The sequence below is a fragment of the Monodon monoceros genome, unplaced genomic scaffold (genome assembly GCF_005190385.1).
Source record: "Monodon monoceros isolate NGI ecotype Baffin Bay Population unplaced genomic scaffold, NGI_Narwhal_1 Super_Scaffold_12, whole genome shotgun sequence".
Classification (NCBI taxonomy): Eukaryota; Metazoa; Chordata; class Mammalia; order Artiodactyla; family Monodontidae; genus Monodon; species Monodon monoceros.
In genome coordinates this window covers 119498721-119523536 of record NW_021703768.1, presented here as the reverse complement: position 1 = coordinate 119523536, position 24816 = coordinate 119498721, and the positions used below count along the sequence as shown (strand labels likewise).

General features: G+C 46.3%; 1 protein-coding gene across 5 annotated transcripts in view; it reads right to left on the bottom strand.

Annotated features, from left to right (window-relative positions):
• Positions 1–24816, bottom strand: part of ARHGAP26 (Rho GTPase activating protein 26) — a 485730-nt gene that overhangs the window by 362561 nt on the left and 98353 nt on the right. For all 5 annotated transcript variants that reach the window (XM_029215618.1, XM_029215622.1, XM_029215620.1 and 2 more), the window contains exons 2-4: positions 9168–9263; positions 7483–7544; positions 2442–2513 (exon numbers count right to left, since the gene is read on the bottom strand). In XM_029215618.1, coding sequence (XP_029071451.1) covers positions 2442–2513; positions 7483–7544; positions 9168–9263 — 230 coding nt within the window. The remainder of the gene's footprint in view (positions 1–2441; positions 2514–7482; positions 7545–9167; positions 9264–24816) is intronic.

Here is a 24816-nt window from a genome sequence, read left to right as displayed (position 1 = left end):
GCAGTCCCACTCTTAGCCACTCTCTCTGATGTCTATTCTACCTTCACTGGAGAGCCCAGCTTCGGCTGCAGGGAAAATAAACTCCCCCAAACTCAGAAATCTAAAAGCAGGGCCACAGCTATGCCAAGCCCCAGGGTCCGCCCTACCCCAGAGCAGCCACGTTAGCACAAGAATCCTCCTCACATGCAGCCTTCACCCCCAGAACTCTAACTTCGGCTTCCTGCAAGTAGCAACAGGTTGTTATAGCAACCGAAGTGCACCAGACCTGGGAGGAGGAGGAAGGGTAATTTTAGCATCACACGGGCAGACTTCAGAAGTAAGGTCTTTTTTTTTTTTTTTTGCGGTACGCGGGCCTCTCACTGTTGTGGCCTCTCCCGTTGCGGAGCACAGGCTCCGGACGCACAGGCTCAGTGGCCACGGCTCACGGGCCCAGCCGCTCCGCAGCATGTGGGATCTTCCCAGACCGGGGCACAAACCCGTGTCCCCTGCGTCAGCAGGCGGACTCTCAACCACTGCTCCACCAGGGAAGCCCCAGAAGTAAGGTCTTTGAGGTATTCCTGAGTCTGCTCCCTAGATGGCCTAGTAGAGGGGTTGTTTCTCTGTGTTCTCTTAAACACACGTAATATACATGTACGGGGATGGGGGGTGGGGAAGAGGAACAGGTAGACTGAAAAAAATAAAATAACGAAGGGGGAGGGATGAGAAATCATCCCCAACGTCATCACCTCATTCTTCAACAGGAATGAGAGAAGAGAATGTGTGTGAGGGGAAACATGTTTTGGTGAGTGACTATTGCATATAAATTTTTTAATTCTTGTGTTTCTCACCATCTAGCCCCCAGCAAAGTACCTGCTCCTGTCACTCGGATCACTGATACTAACCCCAAAGGAACCCACTGAGCCTTCTGCTCTTCCTCCGTGGTAACTATGGTAACCCCCACGCCGCCCAGGGAAGAGGCTGGAGTGAGAGGCGTCAGGAGACGCCTACTGGAGAAGTGACTTCTGGAAAGAAAACTCAGTGAATGAGCCACTGTGTGTTTGCGGGAGGGGAAAGCACAGGCCCCAAGGCCACGAAAGAGACAGTGCTCCTTGGGTCTGAGAACTCAGGGAGGGGCACTCGGCATTTTCCCATCCATCCCTGGGCTTGTTTCCAAGTCTCGGACAAAATCTTAGTGGAATAAGACTTCCTTTAAATTATACATTCCTTAACCTCTGACAGAAGACCAATGAGTTCCAATATCTTCATAAATGAAAACTGTAAAGTTGGTAGGGAAGTGCTGTAACAGTGGAAGAAGAATCTTGGCCATGGTCCCTCCTTCAAACTAGGGCCATTCCTCCCTCTGAATAACCCTGACTGAACCGAACATCTCTGTCACGTCCTAATCATATTCATTTTTAGAAAGCACATGCACTTAGTTGGGGGCCGAGGGGTGAGCGCACTTCGTTACACTTCAGCTATGTTTTTCCCACCTACAGGCAGGCATCTCTCAAGGCCATTTCACAACTGAGTAAAATCCACACCTTCTCCACAAGTAAGAGGGTGATGTTGCCCAAAACCCCCTGCAGGTGGCACAAGGGACTGCGGCCGAATGACTCACAGCTCCAGGGGGAAAAAAAAAAAAAAAACAGGAAGAAAATCTTGAAAATCTTTTTGCTTTCATTGATTCCAATGAAAACATCTTTCCCGCAGGTGGTCTCTAACACTCTACTGAAGGTCAATCTTGCTAGGGTTGTCTAGTGATTTATCACAGGGCAGGGGACCCCAGAGAATCCACCTTTAAAAAATGAATAAAATTTCCTTCTCAGTCTTTCAGTAACAGGTTAGAGTCAGCCAACTTTCAGCTACAGTCCCTCCAGGTCAGCTATAACAAACGGTGACCTCTGGGTTGAAGCAGTCCCGCTTTTTGACTTGCACAATGTGTAATATATATTTTTAAATTATTTGCCAGCATTTTTTGAAAGCCAGGAAATTTCATACAAAACTCTTTAACTTTTCAGTTTCTCTTGAAAAAAATGTAAAGGTCTAATGACAGAGGGCTCCTTTTCATACACAGCTAAAGTGGGCTAAGAAGAGGGTCCCCATGCCCCCAGGGGCCTATTTGCAACCCCTGTCCTAGGCTCCAGTCCTGGACCTCCACAAACATACAATTCCATGGTGTCCAAACACACAGGTATCTACTCACACAAAGGAGGCGTGGTTTCTTCCTTTGGATGATTTATGAACTAGCACAACATGATTAGATGTCAAAACAACAGAATGACAGCTCTGGGGTTGACCCCTCAGTCTTACTTCAGACACTTGTGAAGAACAGATGAGCTGGGCTCTAAGCTTATTTGCCCAGGATTCCCTGAAAATGGTGGGCTTAGATCTTCTGAAGAAGGTTTTGTGTTTTCCAGACCTCCTGCCCTAAAACCCAAGAACAAGGCTTGCGAAATTCTCACCTTGGCAGCCCCAATCTGCTCCTTTCGAAATTTCTCCAAGGGAGTGATGAGCACTTCGCTGGCATTCTCAATCTGGAGAGGAAAAGCAGAGGGGTCGGGGAGGGGGACAGAGAGGCAGGGTCAGTAAAGAACCACAGCAGTGCTGGCACAAAAGGCCTCCGCATGCTTCAGTATAAGATCTCAGTAAGCACAATGGTGCACGTGTCATCTCTTCCTTACACCTGACCCAACAGCAGGCCAAATCAAAACCTAGTCATCAGTTCAAAACACAGCATTCTTCCTGTGCATGAGTAAGATAGATTCTTTAAAAATAAAAATGAGGACCTCTAAAAGTGTAAGCAACCACACTGACGGCAGAGCGGAATTGGTGGCAGAGCAGGGTCTAAATTTCAAGCTTCAGGTGACATCTTCTTGTAAATGCTCATTCAGCCAAGTTATATTTAAGTAGATATATTTAAAGGAGGTCAACACTGAGTCTAGGTTAACCCTCCCCCCAAAAAATCCTCCACTTTTGGTGGCATGAAAACCACCCAAGCCTGATTCTGTGTAGCCCTACCTGTTCTGGACGGGGATCAGGTCACTTGTACCTCCTGGCCACTGGCTGCCTTTCAACTTCATCTCACCGCGCTCACCCCCTCAGGTCCTGCCCTCAACTAAACGGTCACCCGAATGCACCTCAAATGGGCCAAACCTGCCCCACTTCTGAGCCTTTGCATTTGGCTGTTCCCTCAGATGCTTTGTCCCCAAATACTTGTGTGCACAACTCATTACTTATTGTAATTCAGGTCACCTCTTTAGAGAGGCCTTCTCTGACCACCAATGCAATCCAAAGAAACTTCCCACTACCCCACCAAGTGTTTTCTTCAGAAGATGTAAGCCAGCTGAAGTTTTCTGGTTCAGCATTACAAGACGTGCACATGCATGCGCACACACGTGCACACACACACGCCACCCTCTTGTAAATGTTCACTTGTCTACCACCATCCCCAAAACACAGAAGAGTGCTGAAAAAAGGAGCACTCAAACATTTTTCAATGACTAAATGAAAGAATGATTTCTTGATTGGCTGCCAACTGTGTGACCACAGGCAAAACATTTAACCTCTCTGGGCTCTAATTTCCTCATCTGCAAAATGAGTGGGGTGGATTGCTCCAGCTCTAAGATTCTATGGTCTTTTCTAAGACAGCACAATATTTTACAAGCTTTCCTTTTAAGTCATTCATTGCTCACTCGTCATTCAACTAATTATTTCAGGAATCTCGTCACAACAAAGCATTATTTTTCTAAATCACATGCCTATCCATTGCAATGAAACCAACAGGGTAAATGCCAGAAGCCATAGATGGAGACAGCAAAGAACTAATAGACAATGTGAGGGGTAGAAGGTGGCAGGTCTCCAAATTTATTGCCACTTGCCTTTTCTTCAATTTTGAGAGCACTTACTTTAAAAGAGAGCATTTTAACTCTAGGGTGTTGCAATGTTATTTAACTTGCTTGATTTTTATTGTCATTTGATGTTGCTTTTTGGCTCACTTATTTCAGTCTTTTCCACAAATCAAGTGTAAGTCTCTGAAACTCACAATGGAGCTCTCAGCCACTAAGCCATTGGTTCTCAACATTAGCCGAAGGTTAGGCTCACCTGGGGAGCTTTTAAAATTCCCGATGTCCAGGCCACACTCCAGACCAATAAATTAGAATCTCTGTACTTCGATCCAGGCAACAGTGTTTTTTAAACTCCCCAAGTTGTTCCAGTGGACACCCATGGGAGAGAATCCAGCCCTAACTAGATGCTAAATATACAAAAGCCCTAACTTCCCACCTGGGAATCAGGACACCCAAGTCCTTGTCCCAGTCCTGCTACAGCACGCCATCAGCCTTCAGGAGACCTCACTTTTCTTAGCTCTTAAATGAGGGACTGCACACGGTGAGGAATACGGTCTGTCTGGGTCTAAGATTCTATGACTATGTGATTTCCACTCAGTTCCAAGCACTGTGCTGATATTCGAGGCACAGCAGTCCATTCTCTGCCCTTCAAGAACTCATATTTCGGGCTTCCCTGGTGGCGCAGTGGTTGAGAGTCCGCCTGCCGATGCAGGGGACACAGGTTCGTGCCCCGGTCCGGGAAGATCCCACATGCCGCGGAGCGGCTGGGCCCGTGAGCCGTGGCCGCTGAGCCTGCGCGTCCGGAGCCTATGCTCCGCAACGGGAGAGGCCGCAACAGTGAGAGGCCCACGTACCACCAAAAAAAAAAAAAAGAAAAACAAAAAAAGAACTCACAGACACGTGCAGTGACTCTCAGGACACAGTGTGGTACATGCAGAATCGGAGGCATGAACTAGACCTTCAGAAAACACAAGGGATGGCCAAATATCCCATTTGGGGAGTCAGGAAGGCTTCCCAAAGAAGGTACAGCTTTGCTAGGCTAAGCTGAATTGATGATGAAGCTGTCACAGGGTGAGGAGGTAAGGAAGGGGCTTGCAATGGCCAGATACTCAGACACAGACAGTAGAAACTAGATTCACTGACATTAATAATAAAATTGCAGAGGCAAGCTGGAAAGTATAATCCAGTCATTGTTCCCTTACCCCAGACCTTAGCAATCTGCAGGGTATTCATCGTGATTTGCTCACCATACCCTCCACCCCCAAATAATAACTCTGCCAAGAATCAGACTCAAAAGAATCACTTCCCTTTCTGAGGCACTAGCACGTGCACAAACACACAAGCCTTCCTCTGCCTCCACCCACTACCATCCCTGCTGCTGCTGCCGCCGCCGCCGCCGCCGCCCTCCTGATTCTGGTTCAGGCACCCAGCAGTGAGCAATCAAGGCAAATAGTGTCTCTCTCCGCAGAGCAGAAAGTGAGAGGCTTCTGCTCTGGTTGGAGTTTTAAAGAAATGCCAGCTGCTTTGGTATCACACGCACTTGGGTTTGAATCCAGACTGTGTGACTTATTGAACTGTGTGATCTTGGGCATGTTACTTAACAGCTGTAAACCTTGGTATCTTCATCTGGACAACGGTGATGATAAAGGTCCCACTTCACAGAGTCATCATGAGGGTTAAAGTAGAAAATGCATGGCTACATGTCTTGGTAGAGGCTGTGAACTGAACTGCATCCCCTCCAAAATTCATATATTGAAGCCCTAACCCCCGTTAAATTAAACAAGGATGCCATTAGATTGAGGTGACTCTAATGCCTTAGCAGCCTACATAAGCAAACCAAAACCTCAAGGTTAAGAAACTGAAATCTAAGAAGCCGAAACCAATCACAAACAACTAGACTTTCCCAAATAAGGCAACCGCTTAAGCTAGAGCCAATCAAATAATTTCCTTGCTTTGTTTACACATCTGCTATATAAAAGTCTTTGCCCTACCTCCTGTTGATGGAGTGCTCCTAACCACTTCCGGGTTGGTTCTCCCCAATTTGAATCAATTTTTTTTTTTTTTTTTTTTTTTTGGTACGCCGGCCTCTCACCGCTGTGGCCTCTCCCATTGCGGAGCACAGGCTCCAGACGCGCAGGCCCAGCGGCCATGGCTCACAGGCCCAGGCGCTCCGCGGCACGTGGGATCTTCCCGGACCAGGGCATGAACCCGCGTCCCCTGCATCGGCAGGCGGACTCTCAACCACTGCGCCACCAGGGAAACCCCCTTGAATCAATTTTTGTTTAAATAAACTTAAAAATTAAACGTGCCTCAGTTTATCTTTTAACACCCCCTATGTGATAGTATTGATATTTGGAGATGGAGCCTTTGGAGATAATTAGGTCATGAGGAGAGAATCCTCGTGATGGGATTAGTGACCTTGTAAGAGACAGGACAGTTTCCCCAACCTTTTCTCTGCCCTGTGAGAAAACAGCAAAGAGGTGGCTGTCTGCAAGCCAGGAAGAGGGCCCTCACCAGGAACCAAATCAGCCAGCAACTTGATTTTGGACTACTCAGTCTCCACAACTGTGAAAAATAAATGTTTGTCGTTTAAGCCACCCAGTCTACGGAAATTTGTTACGGCAACCCGAGCAGACTAACACAGTAGACTTAGTCCTGAAACCACTGGCTGTTAGTATGGAAAGAGAAGAAAAATCCTCATTGATGACTCTTCCCTGGGCCTCTGGAGCACTGCTGCCTAGAGACAAGCCCACCTGGCGACAGATCAGCATGCAGCTTCATTCCTGATGTCTTAGGAATAAGAGGGAGGCCCCAAAGAGCTTCCTGTGGATCCAAAATCCCTCATCTATGATTGCTGAACCACATCAGAATAAAGCCTTGTACAGAAGATCTCTCTTAAGAACCTGGAGATCAGTGTTTGATTCTTGGATTTGCACACTGCCTCTCTTTGAAGAACTTCTTATAGTTCCCATCATTTACTAAGTACCCCTTGATTGGATGCCTACCAACATGGCAGGCACTGCGTCAGATACCCTGGAACTAAAAGTGAAGGAGGGGCTTCCCTGGTGGCACAGTGGTTGAGAGTCCGCCTGCCGATGCGGGGAACACGGGTTTGTGCCCCAGTCCAGGAAGATCTCACATGCCGCGGAGCGGCTGGGCCCGTGAGCCATGGCCGCTGGGCCTGCGCGTCTGGAGCCTGTGCTCCGCAACAGGAGAGGCCACAACAGTGAGAGGCCCACGTATCACAAAAAAAAAAAAAAAAAAAAAAGTGAAGGAGAGCTCTTGGATGGGTTTAATAAGGTGAGAAGGAGGGGAGCAAGGTGGGGCACCTTCATTCCCATTCTGCCAGTAAGGAATCTCCGGCTCCCAAAAGTTAAATAATTCAAAAGACCCACCTTAAGTCATATACTTTATATATACACCTTATAGTGAATCTTTAGGAGGACAACAATGTGGTTCTAAGTTATCCAGGGTAATCCTTTAAATATTTACAAAAGGTTTCAAACCCAGCAAGGATGAGAAGATGAGGCTTGCTCAGGAGCCCAGAGCACTCAAGTGGCAGAGCCTGGACTCAAACCCTGTTCTTCTGACAACAAATCCTGTGTTCCCTCGATGTGACCACACTGTCCAGGACCAAGGGCAGCCCAGCCATACTCACCATCCGTATCCGTTCATCTTCAAGATTCCTGAGGACAGTGGCAAACTCCTGCAAAGACCTTGCTGAAAAAGAGAAAGAAGCCATGAGGTGGAAGTAGAGTGACAGGCCTTTGGGAACCCTTCCAGATACAGCTATTGTGTTATGGACTGAAATCCCTTGGCATATGCAGAGACCTAAAGACAACTCTTCCCAAGGCTCCCCTTATCTTTTCATCATTAACCATTAAGGATGACCCAGAAATGCAGGATAATCCACCGGGCACTCTAGCTAGGGAAGGGTTTCCTTCAAGGAAAAGACCTGCCTATTCCTGAGAGAACCCAAGACTGATGGGATGCTGGCCAGCTCCCAGGCTCCAGGCTGGACCAGGCAGAGTTCCTCTCTGGAGTTCAAGGATTTCCTGCCCAGGATTTGACCTCCTCAACCTTTGTCGTGGGGTTGCGTCAGAACCCAACCGTTTCTTTGCACCAGAGCTAAACAAACAACACTGCTGGCATTGGAAGCCACATCTCTGGCTTTTCCTTGGGTTCCTCCTCTCTGAGTCCTCGAGCCCCTTATTACTGCAACACAGCTGGCAGCACAGCAGTCAGATGTGGACAGTCTCTTTCGCCGGGATTATTCCAAAGGCAATAAGCATTGAATACAATAGCCCTAAGGATATTCGAGACATTCATGTAATGCTGGGAAAAACATCTGTATATTCAGGAGTTACAACAATGATACGTTTTCACCGCTCTCAGCTGTCTCCCAATTCCCTCTGCTCATCCCCAGATCCTGATTTTCTGCATGCTAACAGGGAATCCATAAGCATTTGGTGACTTAATTCAATGTAACTTGCTCAACTCTTCCTCACTTAATGGAATCAACCAAGATGCCCAATGGAAGAATAAGGTGCAATGACTAGGCCCTGACAAAGACAGGTGTCTTGACATTGCAAATCCTCTGTGCTCAGTGTTGCCCACAGAAGATGGACAGGGGATGGTGAAGAGCGACACGGCGCTGCAAAGCTAACAAATGGTAACCTCCGCTCGCAGCCTCTTGTTAAGGAAAATGCATGGGAGAGGGCCGTGACCCAGACACGGAGCTCCTCTCCCCATCTGAAGGCAGCGACGGCTACAGAGCTCTAGCCAACTGTTGCCAGGGCAGAATGAGGGAACGGCTGCTCAGGCTCCCCAATTTTCAAAGAAGCTAGAAAACTGGAACTTTACATAAATTCAACTTCCATGGTAATCCAATTTTAAAAAATGAGCGCCCAAGAAAACATGGCTGCATTAGGACCTCAGCCCATGAGCCATCACCTGCAACCTCTGATCTAACTCTTCTCCCATCTACCCGTGTTCTGCTTTTGCTCTAACTCTAAAGTACTGTGGTTGGGGGAAGAACGTTGCAGAGCCAGCCAGAAGCAGAACGCTAACAGAGGGCAGAGACAGGAGCCCCACAGCGAACCTTCCCGCTTTCTCCTGCAGGCCGCAGGGTGAGAGCCACTGCAATCCCAGGGCTCTGAGGAGAAGCCCTGGAGAGCCCCGGGCCCTGACCTTCACTCAACTCTGCCCGCTCCACTCTTAATACTGACTTCTTAATTTACAACACTTACATACTCCCTATTCCAGGGGAAGGACTCAGGGAGGACACTGAAAGCTGTGGTACGCAGTGGACTTTTTAAACTCTTGCGTGTGGTGAGAACTTACCTATGCACATTTCATCATCTGTTTCTGCATCTCCTATGCACTGAAACTTAAATTCATTTAAGGAATCTGCAAATTTCCGCTTCGCTGAAGACAAATCTAGCAAAAAAGGGAAAAAAAGAGTAAAAAATACGAATTACTGAAATAAACCTGCTTTCATGTTTCCTGCACTTTTTAGTCCTTTTACTAATACAGCAGCTAGCAGATCTGTTCCTGAGTCCATCTCAGAGCACAAAAGAATGTAAATTCAAAAGAGTGAATACTTGTTTATAACATGAAATAATTCAGAAGTTAATATCTTTGCTACATTTGCTTTAACAAGTCTGGTCCTCACTCTCTAATTCCTCAGGCTACGCATCGAGTCCTGCCGCCTCCAGCTGACACCCGTGGGGGTCAGTGAAGCTGCCCTCACATGAGACTCAACAATACCTCCATCCCAGTGCAACGCACAAGGGAGCTGGCACAAAGGGCTTGGAACTTCACAGGAGCAACCAGACCACCCCTTCCGACTCAAGGACGCGGGAGGCCCGAGTTCTCAGAACCCTCTGGGCTCCACTCAAAGCAGAGCAGCCGCCAACCTGACGAATCTCCACCTGAACCAGTTTCCTGGGTCACCTCGTTCCACCGCTGCCCCGAGAACAAAGCCCTGGCAGTGTTCTGAGTTGCGGTAAAAACACACCCCACACATGGTATCTATAAAGAAACCTCTTGGAGGCCCTTGTCAAATTTAAAAAATAAGCTTTCATTTAAGACAGTAATAAAAGCCAATGATCCTTCCTGAACCCTCAGCTTCTGTTAAGGGTATAAACCACCGAGGCACCTTTAAGTGGCCTGACAGACAAGGCTGCTAGGCACAAACACGCTTAACTTAATTCCACGTGCAGCCTTCCTGCAGATGAGGCTAATCATTCAAATTACCCTCGGACATGTTTCCCTCATTGAAGGGGAAATGGCATTATGTTCCAATTCCCAGAGGAGGGAAAGATGCGGCATAACCGGCAACGAGGTCTGGCTTTAATAAGGTACTGGGGGGAGCGGAGGGCGGGGATTCTGGCTTCACAGATCAACAGAGCCTCTTGGAATATAAGCATCCATGATCCTCAGCCCTTCTCTTCAGCTCTTAGATTTGTCCCTCGAGGTTAGGGGTCACGTTTTTTCCATCTGCTGGTTTGTGTGTTTCCTCTCCAGGTACCTGGCACTGCACCCTGCTCAGTACATGATGAATAACGCGCGTGTATGGAGGAGGGCGCTGGGGGACTGTACACAAATCCAGCTGCCAGTGTTGAGTTCTCCGATCCCAGTGTTCGTTCCAAGCAACGGTGCCAGTGGAAGAGCCAAGCAGGGCCGTCCTGCTGTTCTCAGGTCTGAGGCTCCGACCACCGTATGGATACCAGGGGCTCCTGCTCCGGGACCACCCTCCCAACCTGAGCTCGGATGACGCGGGTCCCCAGCTAGCCGTGGCTTGTGCAAGGCCCTCCACTCACTCGACACCAGAAGAGAAAGGCACTTGGAGTGGAGGAGAACACAGGAGCCAACGGCCAGCAGTCTCTGGTCTCTCCCTGGTTCGGTCAATTAAATGGAATGCTCCTTGGCCAGAAGTCCAAAGATGCCGACAGGGAAATCAGGCATCTCTTAAGACTGGCCAACCCAGGCTGAGGAGATCCCCGAGAACACACATCAGTCCCTGGCAAGTCAAGAAAGAAACAGATGCATCTGAAAGTCAGAACACTGTGGGGAGGAAGGACAGGGGCGGCCACAGGCAGGCAGGAAGAAAACGAGAGAGAATAATCTTTCCCAGACAAAGACAAAGCCCTCCGAGAGGCCCCACGTGTGGAGTGCATGGTACTCAGTCTTGGGCAGGTGGTACTCAGTCTTGGCTTTGCCAGAATGTTCCCCTGATCAGAACTCACAGAGAAAGGCCTGAGCAAAGAGTAAGAACAGGACTGCTCCTCTATCCATTCAGCAACCCCCCTGTGCCTCCCCAATAGAGCATGCAGGACTCAAGCTGGACCATCTTCTCAACAAAGTGGAAAAAGAGAGAGAAGTCAGCCAGGCTTGGGAAAGTTCCCGGCACACACCTGAAAAGCCATGCTGCCAGGGGCAGCTGCCAGGAAGGATCAAGGAGTGGCTCATAATGCACGACGGGGCCTCTGTGGGGCCTTCCACAGCAGGCCCACTGAACCAGGAGCAGGCCCGTTAGCTTACAACCAGAAGGTAACCTGATTCCCTGTGCGGTGGCACACAGCACACCCCGAGAAGCGCTGTGGGCCCCACGAAGCCAATAAAGAGGCCGGTGCCCTGGATGGGAGATTAGGTAACGAGTCCTGGTATGGAGTCAATACTGGGCTGTGGGCCCAGGAAGACAGCTGGGTAGAGTGAGAAGCCCAGTTACTGGAATCTGAAAAGAAACTCACCATGGGCTTGAACGACACATGCCAGACACAGCACTCTCTGGGTAAAGGTACAGTGGACACCTGCTGTTTCCTTATTCAGCATCTACTCCCCTAACTTAGGAACATCATCTCCAGCTTGCTTTGGAGAGCCTCCCTTCTCCACTTGTGTTACATGGGGTCCTGGTTCTACACTGGTCAACCCCTTCCCCAGCCCCTTGCCCTCACCCCAACCTCCACTGACCCCTAGGTTCGAGTTGCAGCTCCACCATTTACCAGCTATGTAGCTAATCCTGGGTTAGTCATAAAGTCTCTGTCAACTCACCTCACAGAAGTTGTCACCCCCTGAGTGAGGAGACCCACCGAAGCTGCGGGGCTGTCAGGATAGCCAGCGAGACGCACGGGGGAAGCACTCTGTACACTGTCAGCTTCAGTTCTATTCAAGGCTGGGCTACTCTTCCTTAATGCATTAGTCCCCCAGTAACAGAACCCAGGGAAGGCAAGCATGATTACTGGTACTGAGAGCTCAGAGAAGTTAAAGGACTGACATAAGAGCACACAACCTCTAAGAAGTGGATCTGCAACTCGACCGAGTCCTCTGAACTGAGGTCCTTGTGGGCACACCCTGCTGCCTCACCCCGTTCGGATCAACTCCTCTGCATTACTTGGGACAACAGAGAGGACATCAGAAAGAGAGCACCCAAGAGCCACTGCCTCCTGGCTACTGCCACCCAGTAAGAGTGCTGGCATCTTATGCAGGTGATCATGTTGGATATGCAGCTGCACAGAGACTTCTTTCTGGAGCCCTTCACTCCGATGCTCACAGGAATCTCACATGCACATTCCAGTAAGAGGAGAGGAGAAGGCGGGGAGGCTGGCGCTGGGTGCATGCCAAGCTCCGTGGCCCCCTGCTCATATAACCCCACTGTTTCATGTTCAGGCAGTGCAAGACACAGCGAGCAGCCAAGCAGAGGCAATAATATTTACTTTGCAGAAACATCTGTTGCTAGAAAGGCAGAATGCTGGCCAGAGTGGGGAGAAGGCGTGACTGGCAGCCTCTGGGGAGGACAAGGATCTGCTTTACACAGTTAAGGAGGCTCTGCCGTTGAGTGAGGAGGCCAGGCGGGTCGGGATATGGAAGCAGCTGGAAGTCTGGGCCCTGACAGGCTGCTCCTAAAGCTGCCTGCTCACTGGGGGACGAGAGAAAAGTGCCCTTCTCTTCCTGGAGACGCCATGCTCTGCCACAGCAGACACTAATTCTGCAGAGTTTAAGAGAGTAAGCCAAGCATAAACCTTTCTTTCACCAAAACAGCTGGTTTATCCTGATTTTTGTTTTGTTTTGTTTTTTTTGCGGTACACGGGCCTCTCACTGCTGTGGCCTCTCCCGTTGCGGAGCACAGGCTCCGGACGCGCAGGCTGAGCGGCCATGGCTCACGGGCCCAGCCGCTCCGCGGCACGTGGGATCCTCCCGGACCGGGGCATGAACCCGTGTCCCCTGCATCGGCAGGCAGACTCTCAACCACTGCGCCACCAGGGAAGCCCTATCCTAATTTTTTAAGTTAGAATATACCTTGATTTACACAAGCTTTACCAGTAATAGCACCAGTCAAGCCACTTCCTTTTTTTCCTTTGGTAAAACTTAACACACATGTGCACAAACACACAGGCTCATGAACACGCACATAATGAAGGACTCAAGGTAACCTTACAATTATATTTATTTTCAGTGCATCTGACCTCCAAAGTTACCAAGATCGGATATAACTACCCTTAAAACGTGTTGCTACTCTGTCACATGTTCCTGGACTTACAAACTGGTTACAGTTAATAAAGACCAACTGCCGAAAGAAGCACTTGCAACAGGATTGGCCTCCTGGCTGCTTCAAACACAAGAACACCAAAGTCCCTAGGCCCTGTTAATGTCTCCCTTCTCTGAAAGCCACATTACACTTACACTCTGTGCCCCATCACCCCGCATTTAGAATGACTCTGGAACTATTCATGAGTGGTTTTGTATCACAATGCACAATGAGTGCCTAGGACAGGGCTGAACAAGGTAGCCCTCAAAGCCTGTTGCATCCATCTGATTGGCCACAGCAACACAACTTGTCTTGTCTGGAGTGTCTGAGATTCCCCAGATGAGAGGACCCACGATGAGAGCTGAGAGGTGGACGTGAGCCCGAGAGGTTACAGCTTTTCCCCACAAGCCCCATTCCCAGGTAAAACTCAACACACTCAAAATGAAATTCTCTCTCCCCTCCTACCGGCTCCCCAGAGAGCCAACCAAGGGCCCCTTCCTATGTCCTTCATTGGGCAAAGGGCACCATCATTCATCCTGCCACACAAGTCAGAGTCAGACACCCATGCATCGTCCTTGACGGCAACGGTGTCCTTCCCAAGTCTGTCCATTTTGCCTCCTAAGTATCTCGGTTCTGCACACTCCATCACTACCAGCAACCCCTAAACCAAATACCCCCATTGCCTGGATAACTGCAGCTGCCCCTGCCTGGTCTCCCCACATCCACTTTCGTCCCTCCGGCAGTTCTCCACCCAATCGTGTCGGCTCCAGCAGTGAACCCTGCGACGGTTTCCCAGAGCTCTAAGAACAAAGACCAAAGTCCCTTCCAAGGCCTGAGAGGTCCTGCAGGGTCTGGGCCACCACCTCCCAGTGGGCTCTAGAAACCCTGGCCTCTGCCAGTTCCTGGAACGGGCCCAACTCCTGCCTGCAGCCCTCAGCTCAACAATTCCTTCCTCCAGGAAGCCTTCCCTGACTCGTCTAATCAGACCAAACCCTGCCCCAATTTCACTCCCAGAATCCTATGTACCTCTTCTTCACAGCAATTTTATATCGCTCAGGTAATTATCTGATTAGTATCTCCCTGACTTGTAAGTTCCATAAGGGTGAGGACTGTGTCCCTTCATGCTCACCACTGTATCCTCAGATCATGTATCCTCAGAACCTAGCACAGTGCCTGACTGAGAGCGGGTGTCACAGAAAGAACAAAGGGAGAGAGGAAGTCAGGCACTCCACTAGTTCATCACACTCAAAGGTGAAATTCCCGATTTTATGCTTGATGAGCGAAAAAAAGCAGATTAGGTACATTAGGTGAAACTTTCCAAATTATGTAAGTCTGGTTGGAGCTTACATATGTAAGAATGTGCTTACTGTTAACATACAGGCACCTGCCCTGATGCTGTCCATTGAGGAAGATTCCCACGGAGCTGAAGAAAGAGCTGGCAGCGTGCATGTAAAGTAAAACCTTCTCTACACCAAGTGACCAGGGAAAATGAGCTACAAACACGCCAACTGTTGGTCACAGCTAGGTGTCCCCCTTCAGCCCCAGCACGTCCCCAAGCCTGGAGCTAAAACAGATGAAAGAAGCATTCCCAGTTGACTCTTCTCTCTTTCCCAGTATCTGGGCAAGCTGAGAACACATCCTACCAAAACCTGTGATTGGAGAGAGGCATTTCCCCAGGTCTGCATGTGGCATTTTAAACTGAGTACCTGTAAGAAAAGCAAGCGACGTCCCCTTGTTAAATGGCCTGAACCCTACATTATATAAGCAAAAAGAAACAGACCATGTTCAAATCTTACAATACTAACATTTGTCTAGTTACTGTGATGTGCAGCCTTGCCTGTGGCCTCTAGATGGCGAGCAGCTGTATCAGAGAAGGTGTGCCAAGACTCAAGGAGAAACAACAGGGCCAACCTTCAACCTGTCCCACTGATGAAGACACCCACCGGAGAAGCAAATGTCCAGTGGACATTTGTCAATCAGCAATGGAGGGAGGGGCCCTGGCCTCCACGGGGGAAGAAGTGTCCTAATACATTCCAAGAAGCTGTGTTGATCTTATCCATTCAAGCCTGAGACATGGAGGAGAAGGGCTGGAGGGATGAAGTCACCACCGAAGTGTCTCTCGCATTCTTTCAAATCTGGCTGGAGGAGACTCGGAAAACCTCTCATCTCTCCAAAGGGTGATGTGCCCACCAACCACAACAGCCACGGCACGTCACATAAAGTCCATTCTGATTACACATCTGCATGCTTTCCCTAAGGCCATTTCCCCTAGAACTTCATTTCCTAAATGAGGCCATAGCCAGCACTGACTCCGGAGAATCTGTTTTTTCAACCAGAGCACTAAGGGTAATTAAATTTTCAGAGTTGATTTTTAAAATGAAATCAAATAGAGAAGAAAGAAAGGTGTGTCATCCTTTTCCGGATGAGGTTTCTGATTCTATTTGCATGAAAACATCCTTCAAGAATATGGGAGACCAAACCCACCTTAATCTATATCAAAATAACTTTAAATATATTATGCATTCGTTTATTGGATACTTACTGTGTAATATGTACCTACTAAGCAATTTAAATCATTTTGTCCCTACAACCATTGTACTGAGCACGTATTATTACTCCCATTTTGCAGACCGGTAAACAGACTCAGAGAGGTTAAATAACCTGTCACAGCCACACAGTTAATAACCGGTAGTTTAAGAAACCTGGTCTCTCTGATCCCCAAACTCTTAACTATTATACCATATTGTCTAATTTACTCAAATATTTGAGAATCTAATATCAGTGTGCTCAAAGGAATAAAAAGATGACATGTACACATTCCATATCCTGGAGGAGAATACAATTTAGAAGGGTCAATCTGTGTATACAAACATAAATTTAAGCAGTGCATGTTAAGGCAATCTGAGAATTAAAAGAAAAAAAAAATAGCCACAGAAGTGTAAGAGGGATACTATTTCAGCTGGGGCCACTTAAGGAGGCTTCCCAGAAAAAAAAGAATAGGAAGTGGCATTTGAAGTGCACCTTAAAAGTCCAGTAGTATTTGGATATCTAGAAATGGGAGGAGGTGCAGGGCAGGGAGGCAGGGATGGGAAGGTATGCTAGAAGCAGGAATGGGAAGCAAAGAGATGCAAAAGGAGAGGACCTACCCAGAAATAGCAGGAAGCCCAGCTTGATGGATAGGAGATAAGACTGGGAAGAGAAGTTAAAAGGAACTGAATACCAAGCTAATGAATTTGAACTTCATCCCCAAGGAAATGGAAACCAGATTTTTATACAGAAGAGAGACTAGATCAACTTAAACACTGATTAAGCCTTTCACTAAGGAGCTAGCACAGAACTTAGTTTGGGAACTTCTACTCTGACTTTCCATCCCACTTCACCCAAGAACACACAACCACAGTCAAGGGGCTTTCTCCCTGTGGGATGACACCTCTCAACCTGGACAATGGTGCCTACCACTCAGCCTGGAGATAAGGAGAGCATGAGGGATTCAAAGAAACTCTGCTCCCTACCAAAAAGTCCAAGTTCAGGTCCAGTTATGAGTGATCAATAGCATCATCACTGTATATACATAATTACAGCTGACCCTTGAACAACACGGGGGTCAATCACATGTAACTTATAGTTGGCCCTCCGTATTCACAGTTCTTCCACATCTGCAGATTCAACCAACCACAGACCACGTAGTACTGTAGTATTTACAACAGAAAAATATCCACATATAAGTGGACCCACCCAGCTCAAACCCACGTTGTTTAAGGGTCAACTGTATATACAAATGATGTATACAAGGACATTTGTATTTCCCAAGTGCTATATTAGCTTTTCCTCATAAGAATATTGAGAGTTTAAGTGATTACATTTGATCTTCTATAGATAAGGAAATCAAGGACTAGCTGAATGACAGTGCATGTCACATAGTAGGTGCTTAATGAATATTTGCTAATCAATGATCATTATGTTAAGTGAGTCAGCATCAGACCTACAATGTATAAAAATTAATAAAAAATAATAAACTCTAATTAAAATAGTGTCAGGAGGCCAGGAGGGCAAGCTCTCATGCCCTACAAAGTTAGTGCTCAGGAGGAAAAAGACTTCCTCTTCTTGCCTGGCAAGAACTTAGCCAATGAGAGACTGTCACAAGTCAGCCAATGAAAAGCCACTATACTTTGAACTCTCAATTCCTCCAATGGATTCTTTGTTTACTACAGCCCTCCCAGCTTCCTTCTCCCCTCTTTGAAAGGGTTCTCCTCTCTTTGCTGGGCAGGGACTCACATGTGGCTCACCATGATTGTAGACCCCAAAGGGAAAATCTTTGTTGATCCCAAATAAACCCACTTTGTACTAGAGAAATAACTGGCAGTCTATTTGTTTGAGGTCAAGATTTTGGTGGCCCGAATGGGGATCCAGAGAAGGCCCCCAATGACTCCAAGGCTCGTGAGCAAACAGGTGTGACACCCACTTCAAGCCCATTATTGCTCACTGCTTTTCTCACCAACCCTGGGGTTTGAGGGTAAGTTTTTCTCCCTCTCTCCAAATCCAAGCTTCTGCCCTCTCTGCATTTTGAACCTCTGCAGATCTTATTTGGGATCTATTTTTAAGACTTTGTCCTTTCTGGTTAAGGCCTTGTTCTATATTCAAGCACTCACCTGGCACTTCAGCCTGATTTTTGAAGTCAGGCTGTTCCAATTCAAACTGTGCTAGCCTTCAGTCCATTCCTTTTGGAATAGGGGCTGTTTCACTGGAACTGTGCCACTTCAGCCTTGGGCCTGATTCCTTTTGAAGTAGGGGCTGGTGGTGTTCCACTGGAACTGTGCTGTTAAGCCTTTGGCCTAACTCCTTGGGGACTGAACTGCTCTAGTGGAACTGTGCTGTTGTATCTTTGGCCTGACTCCTTCAGAATTAGGCTGTGTCATTAGAGCTGTGCTGTGCAGCCTTCAGCCCAACTGTTTCAGGACCAGATTGTTCCCTTAGCACTGGCTGGTATTTGGCCTGAAGTCTATTTGAGCTGTTTAGGCTGTTTGAAAATTACTCTCTGCTCAAGAGAAAAACCTCTGAGAGATGGGAGCCCAGTTATGTGACTATTTTGAGGGCACTCCCCACATCGGGATTCCAGCCAGTTTTGTTTAAATACCACAGTCCTTCCTCAGGCGCATTTCTAACTAAATGGACCTACTTAACCAAAGGCAATTTAGAATATCAAAGCCATTATGGGGAACTTTTGAAATCCCCAAACTTTTCTTAAAACCGAATTGGACAACCACAGCTCAAAAATTTCCAAAACTGAATGAAATGCCTATTTTGATTGGTATTTTGAGGCTTCTAAACATTATCAGAAGCCTAAAATTGCCTTTCTGCAAAATAAGATCTTAAGATTAACTGAGACAAACAAATGATTAAAGAAAGATAAAGTGGCTTCTGAAGCCTCCAGCTCCTCTTCCCGGGTTCCTTTGTCCCAGGCTCTGCCTCTGGTGCCATCTTCTTCCTTTCCTTCTCTGCCACCTACACCTCTATACCCTCAATTCCCCCATACTAATAAGTCTCTGGTCGAACTTCCCTTTACTCCTGAAACTCTTCCCACCCCCTTTTCCTCTAAACCTATCAGAACCTGATCCTCTAATTAAGTTTTCTGAGGATCCAGAGGCTAAACACTTAATTTCTTATATTCCCTGGACTAAAGTTGGAACTGCAAACCACAGTCAAAGATTTTCCCAAAGTAACCAAAAATCCTCACAGATTTGCTGGGGAATTTAATATAGCCATTCAAGTTTATCAACCTTATTGCTCTGACTTATATCTGCTAGTCATATGCTTGTAGGTGAAGGCCAGGCCCAGCATTGGATGAAAACTGCTAATAGGGAAAATCCTGAAGGTCCCTAGAATTACAACTGGGAAACCAGCCCACTCACTGACTTACTGTATTAACAGGCTCAGGCAATCACTAGGCAATTTCATCAGGCAATTCCTAGGGCTTTTCCAAAGTCTGTTGATCAAAACAAAATTCAGGCATTCAAACAAAACTCTGATGAACCTGTTCATAAGTATTACAACTGACTTCAGGTTATTTTTAAAAGAAATTCTGGTCTTCCTTCAGATATTGATTCCATTCACACAGCTCTTAACTCTATGTTTATTAATGGGCTAAACTGGGACCTTTCCCTTCTAGTAAAAAGGACCAGGATGGAATCCACTCCAGATTTAGTTAATCTGGCAAACCAGCTCTCTAACACTATGGATGAATCACCTAAAAGGAAGACTGCTGTAATTCTTAATCTTCAACTACAGCAAATGAAGGCCCCAAAATGAAACCAAAACCCTCCTAGTTTCTGCTATTACTGTAAAGAGCCAGGACATTGGAAAAGAGATTACTACAAATGTAAGCACTTCAGGTACCTTCAGCTCTCTAACCAGCCTTTCCAACATCCTCCCAATTCTCAATGGCGGGGCTGCAACGAACTATAGAGGCTCTTCCCAACCCTCCTTTTTAATCGGCTAGGAGAAATATTTCTCCAGATTATGGATGAATCTCTCCCAGTCCTGACATTGGAGCTACACTCTCAGTGCTCAACCCCACTATGACAAAACAGCCCCAGCCTCAGGATACTAAATGAGTTCAAATAGTGAGGATCTCTAATGAACCTCAAAAGGTTCCTGTCTCTGAACCTACTCCCTTTTGTATAGGCTCTTTGAGAGATAACCCCCTTTGCTCTGTAGTTCCTCTGCCCCATCCATTTATTAGGCTTAGACTTCTTAGAAAAGTATCATGCTGAAATTTCTTTCTCCTAAAAGGGGAAAATAACTCTAGAAGTTGACAGTAGTCATCAAAGCAGCCAGCCAGGTGAATTAAATGACCCTTTGACATCTTATATTTGCTCCATTTCTGATGATACTAGAGCTGATTCTGGAAACACTGATCATTTGTCCCTATTGAATCAGCTACCAACCTTCTTAAGGGCAAAATCTCCAACTGATATTGTCAAAATTCATAGCGCACCTCGCATCAAGATTCAAACAGATCCCTCAAAACCTCTCCCCAGAATTAATCAATACCCTATAAGAAGCCCTTCAAGGTACAAAGCGCATAATAGAAGATTACAAGTCTCAAGGCCTCATTATCCCTTGCACTAGGCACTATTTCCTGTAATACTCTTATTTTTATGGTAAGAAGATCTAAGGGCCGAGGGTAGAGGTTTGTCCAGGACCCCTGAGCAAGAAACAACATCATCCCTCGACACCCTGCTGTTCTTAACCCTCATATATTACTAACATCCACCCCCATGAAAGCAAATTCTTTACTGTAATTGATGAATGCAGGGCATTCTTTAGTATTCCAGTTGAAGTTAGCCAGCACCTCTTTGCCTTCAATTGGGAAGAAAAAACAATTCATCTGAACAGTAATGCCTCAGAAATTTATTTCTCACAAATCCTGAAGGCTGATTTGGATGATAAAAAGTTCTCTGGAAGTTCTACTTTGTTGCTATACGTTGACGATTTACTTCTTTGTTCTTCCTCTCGAGCCTCCTCACTGGAAGGTAACATATACTTGCTAAAGCTTTTAGCCTTAAAGGGACATAAGGTCACCAAGAAAAAACTGCAGTTTGCCAAAACCCAGGTTCAATATTTAAGGTATCTGGTATCAGAACAAAGGCTACACCTAGATCCAGATAGCCTTCATGGTGTCTTAAGTTCCCCAAAACCCAAAACTAAGCAACCAACTGTGAGGTTTTCTCAGGCTAGTTGGTTATTACTGAAACTGGATTCCAAATTTCTCTCTTATGGCCAAACTTCTGTGTGTTTTACTGAAGAACAACCACCCTGACCTAATTTTATGGGAAGAACCAGACAACACAGCCTTTTAAAGGCTTAAAGGAGAATTTAGTGAACCCACTTGCCCTTGGGCATCCCATTTATCAGATTCCCCTTTTCCTTTTTGTATAGGGAAATGAATGGAAGGGAACATCCTTGGGGTAATCCCTTGGGGTACTCACCCAAAAACATGGAGACCACCATCGACCAGATAGCATTACAGCCAGCAACTGGGCGCTACGGCACAGGGAAAACCCTCTTGCCCTAGACCCATTACTGTCATTGCACTTTTGGTTAAGGCCAACAAGAAAATCATTGTAGGATCCCCTTTAAACATTTTTGTACCTCATGCAGTAGAAGCCCTCCTGAATTTTCATCACACTCAACATTTCTGTCAGCCACCTCACCTCCTATGAAGTCCTTGTGTTAACTGCTCCTCACTTATTACATTATAATACACTTCACCCAGCTACTCTTCTCCCCTATGTCACCAAAAAAGTCCCTCACAACTGCTCAATGCTGAGAGATCACCTCCTCTTTGTGACGACCTGTAGTAAATTCCTTTGGGTAAGGTTAACTTCTCATGGTTCACTGATGCTTCTTATTTAAAAGATGACAATGCGAACGTTGTGCTGGGTGTGCTATTTCAACTCCTTTTGATACTGTTGAGGCAACATCTTTACCTATGGCTACCTCAGCCCAACAGGCTGAATTATACGCTCTTACACAGGCCAATATGTTCGGTAAGGGCAAAACTGCCAGTATTTATACTAATAGTAGATATGCTTTCAGAATAGCTCATGATTTTGGAATGTTGTGGAAGCAACATGGCTTCCTTACTTCCAGGAGAAATAAAATTTTAAATGGCCCCTATGTTCAGGAATTATCAGTGGTGATACTTTAACCCACCACTTTAGTTATTATTAAGATTCCAGGGCATTCTAAACTTGATTCTCTGGAAGCTATGGGAAATCACCTGCTGACATTTCTGCAAGGAATGCTGCCCTTAAAGAAACCAAAAGTAGCCAAACCTCTGTCATAGTCCAAATAAATAGTTCCCCAAATGGTAACTTAGAAAAGCTGGCTAGAGAAGCCTAACAATTGGCCTCAAAAAAGGAAAAACAAGGTTGAAAATTAAACAATCGTTGGTTTGATAAAAAGAGAAAGCACTGGTTCATACCAAATAACAACCAGTCCTACTAGAGACTCTAAAATTCCCACTCCTCACCACTGTACATCCATTCAGCCATTGGTCTACTGACAAAATGATAGCATTTGTGAATCAATATTGGTGGGAAACATTAACAAGACTGCAAAAAGTGCCTACCTCACTTGTCCCACTTGTCCAAAGTACAACCTAGGGAAGCCTGGGTACTGCTCTCCGACATTTTAAACTGCCTAATAGATCATTCAAGTCTGGCAAATAGATTTCATACAGCTTCCTCCCTCCTGTTGATATAAATATATTTTAGTCATTGTATGTTTTCATACTGGACTGAATGAAGCCTCTGCCTGCAGACAGGTTACTGCCTCTCCTGTGGCTAAAGTTCTTTTGGAAAAGATTGTCCCTACCTGGGGAACTCCTCTCAACCTTCATAATGATCATGGAACCCACTTTACTGATCAAGTACTTCAACAAGTCTGCACTGTTTGGCTGGTTTTATAACACTTTCACTGAGCTAATCACCCTCAATTCTCTGTTTTAGTTGCATGCACTAATGGCATCATTAAGACTCAACTGGAAAAATTTGTAGCAGCCCTCCAAATACCTTTGCAAAAAGCACTGCCATTGACCTTTCTAAATCTGGGATCCACCCCTTCTGAAACTCAAACTTTCACCCTTTGAGACAGTCGCAAGATGCCCAATGCACTTGGCTCATGCTTCTTTTAACTCACATATGGTAAAAGGACAGCTACTCCAATATTGCAAAGGCCTAATTGCTTCTATTAAAAATAACCGTTTTTGGATAACTAATAAGAACCTGCTGTATAAAAAAATAAATAAAAAGTTAAAAAAAAATTTTGGTAGAGCAATCTTTTCACAGTGCACTCTCGGGAGGTGAATACCTTAAGTATCACAACTTGCAACATGGATGTTTCATTTACTGGAAAAGACACCTCCAGAAAGACTCTCTTCAACTTCACTGGAAAGGACCCTATCAGGTACTACTAACCAACCTTTGTGAAGCTGAAATCCAGGGAACAGACTCTTGTATTTACATAACACACCTAAAGAAAGCAGCAAACCAAACTGGATCTGCACATCATCTGGTGACCTGAATGTAAAGATTCCCCAGAATTGAAGCAGACAATATCTGATGAGACAGCTTTTCCAAGATATCTGGACCAGGCCTGCAGAAAGTTTGTCTGCCAAACCTTTGATGATGACACAATATTTCAGATGGTCTCCAATGACTATGATCTTGATAACATATGGACTTTAGATAAAAGTGCCTGAGAGCTCCCCCTCCTACCCCTCCTTATTACTTGGATGTGACCTCAGTAGGTTTCTGTGCACTTTCCCTCCGACGTGGAACACTACACTCAGAAAATTTCCTTCCTTACATTGAGGGACAAAAAGCTGCTAAAACCAGAAAACCTAACTCTTGACCAGTGATGCTTTCAGAGAAGGATCTTGATCAAAAGGGGGAAATGAAAAAATGGATAAACAAGAACCTCAATTAAAATAGAGTTGGGAGGCCAGAAGGGGGAGCTCTCACACCCAACAGTGATAGCAGAGCCCAAAAGGAAGTAGAAAGACTTCCTCTTCTTGTTGGCAAGAGCTCATCCTATGAGACACTGTCAAAACTCAGCCAATGAAAAGCCACTATATTTTAAACACTCAATTCCTCCAATGGACTATTTGTTTACTATAGCCCTTCCAACCTCCTTTTCCTCTATTTAAAAGAGTTCACCTCTCCTTGCTGGGCAGGGACTCACATGGGGCTCACCATGGTTGCAGAACCCACATTGCAATTCTTTGTTGACCCTGAATAAACCCATTTTTGCTGGAAAAATAACTGGCAGTCTATTTGTTTTAGGTCAACAGATGAAAACTCAGCCTCTAAAGACTCCAGCCTTAAATGTGAATTGCTCAGCCCTGACACAAAGCAGACTCCAGCCCTAAATGTGAATTGCTCAGCCCTGACACAAAGCAGAACAAGAACACAGAACACTGAGGTACAGGATTCAGAACAATTACATTTACATAATGCCCCGAGACCTTATAAGACAGCAGGTCAGCATAGGAAAAACTCCCTGAAGGAAAAGAGTGATGGTTTGCTTAGTTAAAACAAAGAAATCCATTTTGTGAGGGACTAATCAAGTGAGAGGAATAAAAAAGGGTATTTCCAGGCCATTCAAGTACAAATGTGTGCGCAAGCACACGCACAGAGCAAAGTCAAGGGCAATTCAGAAGAGTGTGAAGTGCATGGATGCCATGAACAGGGGTTCAAACCCTGGATCTGCCAATTACCAGATGTCTGACTTTGGGCAAATTACTCAACCTTCCCAAACGTTCAGATAACTATGAGGATAATATGTACCTCGTGGGAAGGAAGGAAGAAAGGGAGGGTGGAAGGGAGGGAGGGAGGGAGGGAGGGAGGGAGGGAGGAAGGAAGGAAGGAAGGAAGGAAGGAAGGAAGGAAGGAAGGAAGG